Genomic DNA, 12959 nt, shown 5'->3' with positions numbered 1-12959 from the left:
GGCTCCAAAAGAAAGAGGAGCGGATGTGAGCATTTCCATTGTGCTTCATTCGTCCAAGCCGGCCATATTCCAGGTGGACAGACGGATTCCAACCTCAGTGGGAGGACGTACACGGTCACACTTCCAGGGTGCGGGTGTGGTGGGAGGAGTCACTGCAGCCATTTGTTCACACGATCTCCCACATTGTCTGTCCCAGCTCAGACTGCCACCTGCTAGGTAGGGCTTAGACAACAGGAACTTACTTCTCACAGTTCTGGAGGCTGAAGTCCTAGGTCAAGGTCCGTCAGGGCCGGTTTCTAGTGAGGCCTCCTTTCCAGGCTGCAGAGGCCACCTTCCCGCTCCGCGTGTGCTCTGAGAGAGGGGACATTGCTGTGTCTCTCCCTCTGCTGGGAAGGCCACAGTCCTGTGGGATCGGGACCCCACCCTTATGATCTCATTTAACCTTAACTGCTTCCGTAAAGACCGTATCTCCAAGTACAGCCACGTGGGGGGTTCGGGCTTCAACCCAAGTGTTTTGGGGGACGTGATTCAGCCATGACACACACCCCCTCATTGTGGGGTGAATGTAGAGTGTGGGAGATGGTGCCAGGTGCCCTCGGCTGGGCCTGGAAGTGGGGCGCATCTCTTCTGCCCAGACTCCACTGGCCAGGACCCCTTCGTACAGCCCCACCTATCCGCAAGGAGCGGGTAGACACAGGGCACGGTGTTTGCCCCTGTCAGGTGGTTCCGAGCCCCTGGAGATCCCAGATGAGGCAGCCCGGCCCTGGTCCCGATCGTCGCTGTGCGTTTGTGAACCCATGATCATTTTCAAAGACCCTCACACACACAGTCTCACGTAGGGGCTCATCATCATGATATGAGGCAAGAAGGGGAAACGGAGACCAGAGAGGTCACGTGACGGTTAAAGTTCGTTTGGGTGGTGAGTGAGTGGCAGGTGCAGTGTCTGGAGCCAGGTCCTGTGGCCCAAGTCTGTGGCAGTGGCAGTGGCAGTGGCAGTGTCCCTGGCCGTGACGTCCAGCAGCAGCACCCCCGGCCGTGTGGTCAGTCAGGGATGACCACACGTCATTAACGTCACTAGCGGCCATGGGGTTCTTGGGAGGGGCCAGCCGTGCCCCGTGGCCGTGAGTCCAGCTGTGTGGTGGTGCTGGGCCGGGGCGGCATCTGGTGTTAGGAACGTGGCTGTGCTTCCCTACCGCCCTGCCTCCCAAAGCTCCTGCTGGCTCTGCAGCCTGCCCTGGGTTCTACTAGAGGCCTGACATTCTTCCAGCAAATTCCTTCCTGCTCCAGCGGCCAGAGTCAGTTTCACCCAGCAACCGGGGCTGGAGCAGCTGAAGAAACTGTCTCAGTCCCCTTGGACTGCTGTACCAGAATGCCACAGGCCAGGGGGCTGTTTCTCACAGTGCTGAGGCCAGGAGTCTGAGACGAGGGCGCAGGCAGTGTCGGGTTCTGGCGAGAGCCGCTTCCTGGCTGCGGAGGGCCACCTTCTTGCTACGCGCTCACGCAGCGGGGAGAGACCATCTCCTCGCGTCTCTTCTTACAAGGACACTGTAAGGACACTACAGAGCTTCCCCAACTTACGATGAGCTTGCCGTGGAAATACTAGAAGTCCAAAAGGCACTGAATACGTCTCCCTAGCGAACGTGGTGGCTCAGCCTGGCCTGCCTGTCCCAGGACACTCACATCAGCCCACAGTGGGGCAAAATCATCCAGCACAAAGTCTGTGTTATAACAGTGTCGACCATCTCCCGTGCCTCATTGAAAGCGAAAAGGGTTCTGTGGGTGTAGACGGTGGTCAGTGCACCGATTGTTCCCCCTGGTGACTGGGTGGCTGGCCGGGAGCGGCCGGCCAGGGGCCTCGGGCCTTACAGACTGTGCCTCACAGACCGCTAGCCCGGGAAAAGATCCAAAGTCAAAATCTGAAGTACAGCTTCTACGGGATGTGGATTGCTTTCCCCCTGTCCTGGAGTCGAAAAATCCTAAGTCGAACCATCTGTAATTGGGTCACGGGAGCTCTACCCTCGTGACCTAATCGTGTGCCAAAGGCCCGACCTCCTAGCTCCGTCCCACCGAGCGGGGGTTTGATCTTCAACACGTGAATCTGGGGGGCCGCGAACATGCGGACCGCGGCAGGAACGGAGGAGCAGAGAGGCCCGAAGTCTGGGAGTAGGAGCCGGGCAGGAAGCTCTCCCCCCTTCTGCAGCCCCGGCGGCCACGTGGAGGGGAGGAGGCTGTCTGTCCTGCTCCAGCCCGCATTTTCCGGCCGGTGCGGGAGCAGGTGCAGCTGCCAGGCAGGGCAGGAGCCTGGGTCTCGGCCAGCGCTTGGGAATGCAGCAGGGCCCTGCCCCTCCCTGCAGGGATGACCGAGTGCCAGGCGCCTGGGGCGGCGGATGCGTTGCTGGCCACAGCCCCCAGCCGCCATCCGGCTCCACGCCGGCTGTCCCACGCCGGCCCCTGGGGGCCTGAGAAGTGTGGGGGCATGAATGGGGCTCTGTGGCTAGGCAACTGCTCCACAGAGGGCGGCTGCTGGCTGCACAGGGGATGTGGGGGTGGGGGAGCCGGGGGACGTGGGAGAAACAGAGCCGCTTCGGGGCCTGGTGTGACCCTGCTGCACATCGGGCCCCAGCCAGACGGCACCCCCGCATCCCATTCGAGCCCGTGGCCCGCCGGGGACCCACCCTGTCAGGTCCCCAGGGGCAGCGGGAGCGTGTGCCCAAAGGGGGTGAGCCTGGCTCTCTGCACCCGGCATGGCCGCTGCTCGGTGGGGACTCCGAACCAGGGCTTGCCAGGCCCTCCCCGCCGCTCCCCCCTCGGCTACAGACTCTGCTGACCGGCTCAGTCCTGGTCATGAGACCCCCTGCCCACCGCTCTGACATTAGAGCCCCCTCAGTGAGAGGCCCTAGCCCGAAGGGCCTGCACAGGGCGAAGGCTCGCATACATGCCCCACAAACGCCGGCCTCCCTGCCCGTGCCGATTGGAGTCAACGGAACAGTGTTTATTCCTCCCCACCCTCCCTGCCAGAACATAAACTCCCTGAGGCTGGGAACACTCTGCGTTTCCTTGCTTTCCCAGGGCACTGCCCCGTCCCCTCTGCTGCTGTCCCCCTCATCCTGTGATGCTCCTGGAGGCATGGGCATTGGAAGCCATCTTAGAAATGGGGGCAGATGTCCAAAGTGTAGGCCTGCCGAGCCCCCCAAACTCCCTGGGCTCTGGAAGAACCAGGGGCAGCTGGACAGGGTTTACAGGGTGGAGGAGGAAAAATCCAGAAGCTCAGAGCACCCCCCCCCCCACCTCCTGCTGTGAAGGGGGCTCCTGGTGGGTCTCCCACGGAGCAGTAGAGCCGGGTGTGGGGGAGACCACGCACAGAGACCCGGACCCCGCCCCCCCACCCCCCACAGCAATCCAGCAATCCCACCTGCACTGGGGTCCATGCCGCCAGGGGACTTGAATGGACTCCCCCTCCACTACCCTGCCTGGGAGAGGCGAGGGGGCTGGAGGGCCGGGGGGCGAGGCGGCCTCCTAGGCCCCAGTCGTCCCAGGTCAGTGGGTTGTCAGGGGTGTCTGGTGACAGCCCTGGGGCGGTGGGAGGGGCAGGTGCCGGAGGGTGAAGCCAGGTGGGGGGAAGACGCCCCGTGGACGTGTCTCCAGTTGCCAGGTCGTGGCCTCTGCTTTTGGACGGGAAGCCGCCCCCACCCCCACCCCCACCCCGCGCCCCCATCCGGGCGGTGGGGGCGCGGCGTCCGACCCAGGCGGCCGGGTTCCGGAGGGCGGGGCCGCAGGTGGCCGCAGGTGCCCCGCGGGGCCGGCGGCGCAGGGGGAGACCGGCGCCCCGCCCGCGCCCCGCCCCCGCCGGCCCGCCCCCGCCGCCCTGCGCTCGGCCCGCCCGGAGCTATTTTGAAAGTGACCCTGGGCCGGGCGGCCGCGGGGCGGCGGGGAGAGGCGCGGCGGGCGCCGCGGGAACCATGACAGAAGATGACCGAGGCGGCGCTGGTGGAGGGCCAGGTCAAGCTGCGGGACGGCAAGAAGGTCGGGGCGCGCGGCGGGCGCGGGGCGGGCGCGGGGCGCGGCGGCCGCTTACGCTCCCTCTGTCCCCGCAGTGGAAGACTAGGTGGCTGGTGCTGCGCAAGCCGTCGCCGGTGGCAGGTGAGCGGGGCGCGGGGCGCGGGCGCGGGGCTGACGCGGGGCGCCGCGGCCTCGGGCGCCGGCCCGGAGCGCGGCCAGCTCGCCCGAAATAGCCGGCGGCGCCGCGCGGGCTGTAACCGGAGAGCGCCGCCGCCTCGGCCTGCTCCTGCCCGACGCCGGGACCCGCCGGCGCCCGCACCTCCCCGGGAGGGGCCTGCGGGGCAGCGGAGGCTGGAGGGGTCACGAGTGCCGGTGCGGGCGTGCTCTCCCCTCCCCCAACACGCAGCAGGGAGCCCCGGGGTGGGGGGAGGGAGGGGCCGGCTTTGTGCGCCCTGTGCAGGGGGGTGGGGGCGAGTGGTGCCGCGGAGCCCAGTCTGGACACTGCCGGCGGCGCCGACCCGGGGGCGCTCCCACCTTCCCCAGGTGGGCAGAGGCTGGGCCACCAGGTGGGAACTGTGTTGCCTCTGTGCCCGAGAAAAGTCCGCCCTGGCTGGGGGCAGCAGCTCTGGGGGTGGGAAGGCCAGGCCCGCGCGGAGAGCCCCGAACTTGGGCTTCTTGTTCTTGTGCTTCGGGAGGCTCGGTAGCCGTGTGGCTGCAGCTGTCTGGGGAGGCAGGTGCCCTGGAGCGGACCCAAGCACCCTGGGGTCTGTGCGGGGTGCTGGGGGTGTGAGCGCACGCTGCCTCACCCACGTGGGACTGCTGGAATGTCTTCCGGGACGCCCGGGGTGTCTGCCATTTCCCTGGAAGGGGGTGGGGGGTGGGCGGTGGGCGCCCTCCCTGGTCCCCCCTCCCGGGTCCCCTCCCCCTTCCCTGCCCTGCGCCTGCCCACAGTTGCAATACCAGGGCCTGATTTTGGTCCTGGACACCCTCTTCCTGCCTGGGCCTCAGCTTCCCCTCCAAGGGGTCCGGGGCTTGACTGACGGCTCGTTCAGCCAGTCAGTTCTTCATGCAAAGACCCTGTGCCTGGTGCCCCGGGGGTCTTGTCCAGGGGAAGCTCCAGGGCGGCCCGGTGGTAGAGGAGGCATAGGGGTGGGGACACCGAGTGGCCCCTGGAAGGCAGGGAATGGAGAGGCAGGCCCAGGCTGAGGGCAGCGGGGCAGAGGCCCCCGGAAACGTTCAAGAGGCTCGTGGGTGTGGGGGGCTGGCGGCAGCTTGCTTGGTGGGATGGGGTGGGGGGGAGCAGGGGGGGCCCGCACGGCGCCACCTGAGGAGCAGCCCCACCGGTGGTCTCTGTGGCCTTCCTCCCTCTCTCACGTGGGAGCGTGTGATTTGCAGCCCCCGGGGGTGGATTTTAGCTCAGCATCCAAGAGAGCTTCCTGCTGGAGCCTGGCGTGGGCCTGCCTGAGGAGGGAGGGTCCTTCTGCACTGCGGGGAGTGTGCAGGGGTCCCCGGCATCCAGAATCTGGGTCTGTAGGACTTGGTGTCCGTGGCGCCTTGCCTGGGCTCTCCCACGTGCATAGGAGCGGTAGGAAGTGCGGGGCCGGTGTGGAGAGCACCTCAGGATGTGGGGAGGGAGGAGCCTCCCGCAGAGGAGCCAGCTCTGGATTTGAGGGGGGCCGTGGGAGGAGAGAGGGCGGGACACCCCAGGCGGGGCCTTGCGTTGGAGAGCCCCTGAGCCCCGGCAGGTTGGGAGGGGATTAGGGGCAATGGAAGGTGGGCCCCCTCCCGCCCCTCTGAGCCGTGCATCTATCACCTCGCGTCCCTGAACCCAGGATGGCTCCCCCACCCCCATCCCTGCCCGCAGTCCTGGATGGCAAGGACCCCGCATCGCCAGCCAGAGGCAGCCCGGTGGGGGCTGTGAGCCCAGCTGCCGTGGGCAACACCCGGGGCCACGCAGACTCACCGGGAGCGGGGCCTCGGCGCGTGCCCCGTGCGGCTGGCAGCTTCTCTGAGGTGGGCCAGGCACCAGGTGCTGGTGACGGGGAGGGTCTGTGTCCCCCGGGAATGGGCTCAGTCCCAGGCCGGACAGGCAGCCCGGGACAGAGTGTGAGTGGTGGCCAGCCTTCCTGTCCCCGTGGGGACATCGAAGAAGGGGCCTGGGATCCCCACAGCCCCGGGTTCAGGACCGGGAGTTAGGGAACCCCGAGCTCAGATCTCAGTGCCGCCCGCACGCACCGTGTGACCTGGACCAGTCCGGATGCGGCTCTCGCCGTGCTCCCGGCTGAGGGCGCATGTGTGGCCCACCGGGCGGGAGGGCTGAGCACCGACAGCCTGCGTGTCCCCGCTGATGCCCGTGCTCTCTGGGTGGCCCGTCCTTGTGAGCCGCACAGACCTGCACGCCCCCCCCCCCCACCCCCTCCGGCACCGTGAACTGTTTCCTTCCTGGGTCGGATCCCAGACGGGCTGGGCCCACACTCCATCCTGGGCCTGAGGCTCAGCGAGGGCCCTCCCGGCTTCGGCCCCATTCCCGGCTGCTCCCAGCTGCCCCCAGGCTGCCGCGCCCTCAGCAGGGGTCCCCTTGGGCTCTTCCAGCTGCTGTGCTGAAGGCGCCGTGTCAAGGTCACCGTGACACGAGGGCTGACTCCAGCAGCCACTTCTGCCGCGTCTCGTGGGCGTCCACCTCCGTCTCCACCCTCTGGGCCGGCCTCTCCCTGAGCCTGGAGGCCCGGAGGTTTGCCTGTCCCCAGCCGGCCCTCCCCGAGGCTCTCCGGCCCTGGCCGCAAGCGCGTCTGAGGGCTCATGACCCCACAGTTATTTTTACATCTCCAGACGCCCACGTCCAGCCGCCTGCGTGTGCGGTGTCCGATGGGCCTCTCCAGCTCACGTGTCCAGGACGGAGTGGCCCAAGCCCCGCCCCCGCAGCCCCCTCCCAGGGCGTCCCCTGCCCCCCGGCAATCCAGTGTGATGGCTGCTCTTTCTGCCCACGGAGAAGTCCTGTGGGGAAGGTCCCGTCAGGCTGTCATCATGGTTAATGCAGAGCCTGACCCTGGCCAGCCTGGGCCAATAGCACGTCTTGCCTGACCAGCCGCAGGAGCCTGGAGGCTTCTGCTCGCACCCCAGGCGTCTTCTCCGGGCACAGCCAGGCTGAGCCCCCATTGCCTACAGCCCCCAGGGCTCACCAGGCCCTCCCGACCAGCAGACAGCGTGGGCCACTCTTCCCTCCCTCTCCCGCCCGCAGGCCCTCTGGGTTCCTGCCTCTGGGCCTTTGCACTGGCTGTTCCCTGTAGCACAGCACTGATCCCTGCAGGGCTGCTGCACTGGCTCCTTGCATCACTTGGGAGTCATTTTTGTTGTGCCCTCTGGGAGAGTCTCGGCCCCGCGTTGGGGCCCCTGCAGCCACTGCCATCCCCTCAACAGTACTTCCCATGGTGGCCTCCTTTGACCCTGTTCCCTCTTGGGTGTCAGCTCTATGCGGGCTGGGCTCTGTCCCCCGGGCCCCCTGTCTGCTCACAAGCACAATGAACTGGGCCGAGGGCTTCTGGGGAGATGCACCAGCCTGTGGCGCAGGGTGGGAGGTGTGGGAAGGCTCTGAGGGGTCCCGGCAAGGCGGAAGTTGCTGGAGGACAGGGGCGGACTCAGGGGCGAGCCATCTCCCCAGTGCCGAGTGATGCTGTGGGGCTGTCCCAGGCCCGCGCTGAGGTCCCCTGCCAGGCCACCCTGAGCTCGCCGGCAGGGTGGCGAGGCCGTGTTAACACCTGGCCTGGGCCCGGCGGGTGGCGTCCATCCCGCGGACGGAAAGCGGGGGCTCTGAGCGCTGGGGGTGGGTCGACAGTCGTGGACGGGGTCAGCCAGCCTCCCACCCCGGAAGCCGTGCACAGGGAGGGGCCCGGCGGCCACAGCAGTCACGTGGAGGCGTGCGCGTAAGTGTGTGCGTGCGTGGATGTCTGTGTGTGTTGTGTGGCTGAGTGCACGTGCGTGTGCGCCTGTCAGCCCTCGGTGCCTTGGTTTACCTCCTTGCCTCCTCCGCCTCCTTTCACTGTGATGGCCCCACGTGCTCCAGGGAGCCGCCCGCTGCCCTGGGCCACGCCCTCTCCGGGCTCGTGGACCGCTCTGTCTCCCGCGCCTGGAGCCACGTCACAGAGACCCTTCAGCCCTCCTGCTGTGAGCAGGGTGCACCCGGCCCGCGTGGACAGGAGCTGGATAGAGGCCCTTCCACTGGGTGGCCCGGTGTGCTCCCTGAGCCGCTGACCCGGAGGCCTCACCGCAGGACCCGTCCCTCTGGGCTTCCCGTGAGGGGCGCGGCCGTGGGGTGCCCCGTGGGGCTGTCTGGCGGGGGGGGGGGGTGCGTTCCTCAGCCCTGTGTCTGCAGGGTGCAGGCAGTGTCAGTGCCCCCCCCACCCCTGCCGACCCTGCTTTGTCACGGGCAGGAAGGGAGAATTTCTGTTCCTCTGGTGCACTCCCCCCCCCCCCGGGGGCGGGCTTTAAAAATAAGACCAGCTCATTGCCCCCAGGGACGTGGCGGGGACGTGGTGGGAGCAGCTGCAGTCGCAGGGCCCCATGGGCCGCATAGTCACCGCGTCCGCCCAGCCCCCTCCCCCTCCCCACGGTCCCAGCCGAGCTGCTGGGGGGCTCGGAGCACTGAGCATGGGGTGGACCCGAGCTGCTCCGGCCGAGACCAGGCCGTGGCCGTGCCGGCCTTTCCGTCCACGTTTAGAAACGCGAGCAGTGACTTGGAGGACGTCCCAGGTTCCTGGGCTGCAGAGACCCGCTCTGTCACGGTCCCCGGGGCTGGAGGTCCAAAATCAAGGTGTCGGCAGGGCCACGTTCCTCGCGGAAGGCCCTGGGGAGGCTCCCGCCCGCCTCTTCCAGCTCCTGGCGGCTGAGGCGCTCCGCCTGCGGCCCCATCGCTCTGCGACGGTCCTGACGTGGCCGCCTCCTCTCTGCATCTGTCCTCTGGCCTGTGCCTTGTGAGGACGCTCGCGGTTAGATCCGGGCTCCCCCGGACGACCCGGGACCACCTCACCTGGAGGTCCTTAACTTGACCAATAAGGTGGTGCTCCCACGCTCTGGGGTCAGGCGTGGACGCGTCTTCCGGGGCCTGATCGGCCCCCGGCGGATGGGCGAGGGTGCCCGCGGTTGTGTCCGTACGGGACGGGATGGCGGCTGCTCAGCCCCGAGGAGATTGGACCGGCTCGGGGACACGTGTGGCGCTCACACGCGGGCCCCCAAAACCCGTCGCGTGGGTGCGCGGGTCTGGGATGGGGGCGCCCGCCCGGCCGTGGGAGGCAGCCGGAGGGCGTGGCCCTTGTAGCAGACTCGACTCTAGCCCCGGAGTTGGCGGGCCGCTTGTAGTAAAGTTGTATCGGAACATGGCCACTCACTCGCGTGTTACTCTGTTGTCCTCACAGTCGGGCCGCCGCGACGGACCTTGTGTGGCCCATGAAGCCAAACAGTTACTGTCTGGCTCTTTACAGGAAGGTGTGCTGACCCTGCTTGTGGCTATATTCCTGGGAGCATAACTCCTAGAACAAAGGAGGTGACAGTCTTGCTCTGCCTAAAGTGACAGATCACCCCGCACCGTCCTCATGCGGGGCACCGGGGATGTCACTGTGCACAAGCGGAAGGAGGCCTGCCTTCAAGAGCCCACCCGCGGGGCTGGTGGGAGTGGGGACAGCAACCGGACAAGGCACAGGCCCGGCTAGAAAAAGTGCTGTGAGCGACCGTGGAGCCTGCTGCAGGGACCGGGTGGCGGCTGCTTGTCGGACCAGGGACCGGGGCTGTGGGGGCTGAGAGGCGGGGCTGTCCCCTCACGTGTGCTACCTCCTCCCTGCAGCCCTCCCTGGCTCCCTTTGTCCCGTGCGGAGGCCCTTACCCAGGCTCTTTCTTGGCTCCGGGGCCTGACTTCTCCGGTGACACGTGAGGGGATGTGTCTGCAGTGACACGTGTCCTTTGCAGCCCGTGTGCCTCATTTCTCTGTGGCCCGGCTGTGAGCTTCCAGAGGGAGTTGGCCGAAGCCACGGCCTCTTCCCGGGCTGGTCCTGGGAGAGAACACACACCGGAAGGCTCCGGGGAGCACGTGGGTTTCTGTGGCTTCTGGGCTTTTCCCCCTCAAAACGGGAACATGTTTGCTTTTTCCTGATGTGAGCGTCTCAGACACGAAGGACGGGTTTGCGAGCGGGACGGGCAGCCGGCTCGCGGTCCCCCCGACTTTGCGGCCGCTTCATGCCGCAAGGACAGAGGTGCGTCGGGGGCTGACGCTGCCCTCGGCCCTGACCAGGGAGGTCTGTGGACCCCCGTGGGCCCTCGGAGGGGCCGTTGCTGTGGTTTGCCGGGCCTCGCACGGCAGGAAGCACGTGGCTCACAACCGTGACTTGTCCCCGATTCGGCTGCAGTGATCCGTGTGCGTCGAGCCCTTGCGGGATTTGGTGGTCACGTGGGTCGGGGGGGCCTGCTCTCAGAGGCCAGAGTGGGAACGTCACCGCGCCCTTTCCGCGGGGTCCCCACAGCTTCCTCCCCCACCCTCTCCGGCTCTCGCCAGGGGCCTGATTCCTCCAGCTTTCTCGTGGGATTTGGGGCGTTCTCGCACTGAAAGGTGCCTCGGCGTCACGTCGGGCCCCCGAGCCCTCCACCCTCACAGGAGAACGGGTGGCCGGGGCCCAGGCAGGTGGGGACGCTCTGTCAGGCAGGCCCGCGGGGGGCCCAGGGCCATCTGATCCTCTGTGGCGTGCCTGGACTGGTGCAGGTGGACGGCGTGGGGGCCGCGCCCGGGGCCGCGTGCGGCCTCAGCGGCTCTGGCTTGCTGTCCCGCTGGGATGACGGGGCCGGCGACCATGATGCTGAGGGAAAACGGGGACTCTAGGACCGAGGCGTGGCACCTGCCAGTCTTGCGGGCGGGCTGGCATGGGGTCCGGCAGTGGGCCCGAGGGGGCAGTGGCTTCCTCCCCGAGGGCTGGAGTCCAGCGCACCCCCTGGAGGACGAGAGACCCGGGAGGTGCACGGGAAGGGGGCCCGTCCCCGCAGGCCTCGGGCCACAGCTCCCGTGGGCCCGGCGGCCCCTGAGGGTGGCCCCTGTGGGTCCCAGAGCCTGGGGCAGGGTGGGGACGGGGTCGGGCCCAAGTGTCCCGGGCCCACTTCTGCCCCTGTGGCCCGTGGGCCGTGCAGGGTGGGCGACGCCCCTGGAAGACGAAGAGACTGTGCCTCCTCAGGGCGGCTGGGTGGCTCGCTTGGGGTCGTCCCTCAAAGCCGGGACTCTCCGGGCGGGGGACGCCGGGGGCTTGGGGCGTGGTGTTGCCGGCCCACCGTGCCTCGTCCGGCGCCCTCGCAGACTGCCTCCTGATGCTGGCCTACAAGGACAAGTCTGAGCGAGCCAAGGGCCTGCGGGAGCGCAGCAGCCTGATGCTGGAGGACATCTGCGGCCTGGAGCCCGGCCTGCCCTACGAGGGCCTGGCCCACACGCTGGCCATCGTCTGCCTGTCCCAGGCCGTCATGCTGGGCTTCGACAGCCGCGAGGCCATGTGCGCCTGGGACGCCCGGATCCGCTACGCGCTCGGTGAGGGTGAGTGAGGCCAGGGCGACAGACGCCGCGTCCCGTGGGGCCCTCATCCACAGGCCGCAGGGGCCGCGATGCGACTCCAGGGTGCGATGCGGGAGGGTTTGCCCAGCACCAGCCCACGCCCCCCACCAGGCTCTGCGCTTGGGGCGGGCGGTCGCGCTCGGGGCCTGTGAGGGGAGGGGCGTGGGGGGAGCAGCTGGGGCCCCGGGACCTTCCGAGCTCCTGACTCGATCCCGTCAGAACTAGAGCCGTTACCCCGAGCAGGCGCTGGCCAAGCAGAGGGAGCTTCCACAGGCCTGCCGTTCGGCCCCTCCCCCGCCCGGAGCCAGGTTCTGGGGGAGCGAGGCCACAGTCAGCGTCCCGCTGCACCCCGCTGGGGGCGCCTGAGCCAGGGAGGCGGGGTGGCCAGGCCGGGCCCAGAGGAGGGCCCGGATGAGGGTGGGCGGCCCTCACAGCGGACGCCAAGGAGCACAGCCTTTAGAAACGTCAAGATCTCGCACAAATCCGTGATGAACATCCGGGGGGAGGACAGGTTGCAAGCCTGCACGGCCCTTCCCCTTCCTTCCTGACCCAACCCCGAAACCCTGAGCGGCCTCGTCTTTATCCAAACCTTTGATACTTGGCTCCTCACGGACTTTTGCCTTAATTTTTATTTGCTTAAAATAATCGTTACAGTTTCACTGGCCTCTGCCGCTGAGCGTTGGGGGCCCGAGGAGGGGGCTCTCTCGGGAGCCGGCTGAGGCCGAGTCCGGCTTGTGAGGACGGGGGGCGGGGGGGGCGTGGGCAGGGCGGCCCCCCCGAGGGCCTGCCTGCCTCCAAACAGAGGTGGTGACGGGTGCCCGGGCCGGGAGCTGAGGGCATCCCGCCTTCAGGACGGACGCCTGGGAGCTGCCCCCTCTGCCGGGCCTCTGCTCCCAGTGATGGCCTCTCGCCCCTGCCCTGCCCTCAGTGCACAGGTTCCACGTGACGGTGGCTCCAGGCACCAAGCTGGAGAGCGGCCCCGCCACCCTTCACCTCTGCAACGACGTCCTCGTCGTGGCCAGGGACATCCCTCCGGCTGTCGCGGGGCAGTGGAAGCTGTCTGACCTCCGGCGCTACGGGGCCGTGCCCAGCGGATTCATCTTCGAAGGCGGGACCAGGTGTGGGTACTGTAAGTATGCGGGGCCGCTCGGAGTTCGGCTTCACCCCAAAACCCTCGGCCTGGAGCCGCCCGCCCCACCCGTGTGCTCGCTTGGCTGGCGTCTTGGAAACGTGGTGGGCGAGGCCAGGTGTCTCACAGCCCAGTGCTCAGCGCTGAGGCCACCGAGGAGGGAGGACGGACCCTCCGGCCGCAGCCCACCCGCACCCCTGCAGCCAGGCCTGCCTGTCACGACGCATGGCCTTGTGCCTGAAGTCACAGTGTTCGGAC

The 12959-nt window shown here is 67.9% G+C and overlaps 1 protein-coding gene across 1 annotated transcript in view; it reads left to right on the top strand.

The window, feature by feature from the left end:
- The first annotated feature begins 3927 nt into the window (after positions 1-3927).
- Positions 3928-12959, top strand: part of DOK7 (docking protein 7) — an 11002-nt gene continuing 1970 nt past the window's right edge. Inside the window, exons 1-4 of the mRNA XM_030314517.1 lie at positions 3928-4023; positions 4095-4140; positions 11324-11554; positions 12501-12951. Of these exons, the coding sequence (XP_030170377.1) occupies positions 3970-4023; positions 4095-4140; positions 11324-11554; positions 12501-12951 (782 nt within the window). The 5' untranslated portion in view covers positions 3928-3969. The remainder of the gene's footprint in view (positions 4024-4094; positions 4141-11323; positions 11555-12500; positions 12952-12959) is intronic.

This window comes from Lynx canadensis, chromosome B1, assembly GCF_007474595.2.
Source record: "Lynx canadensis isolate LIC74 chromosome B1, mLynCan4.pri.v2, whole genome shotgun sequence".
NCBI lineage: Eukaryota > Metazoa > Chordata > Mammalia > Carnivora > Felidae > Lynx > Lynx canadensis.
The sequence above is the reverse complement of the archived record's forward strand: the minus strand, read 5'-3'. Positions and strand labels throughout refer to the sequence as shown.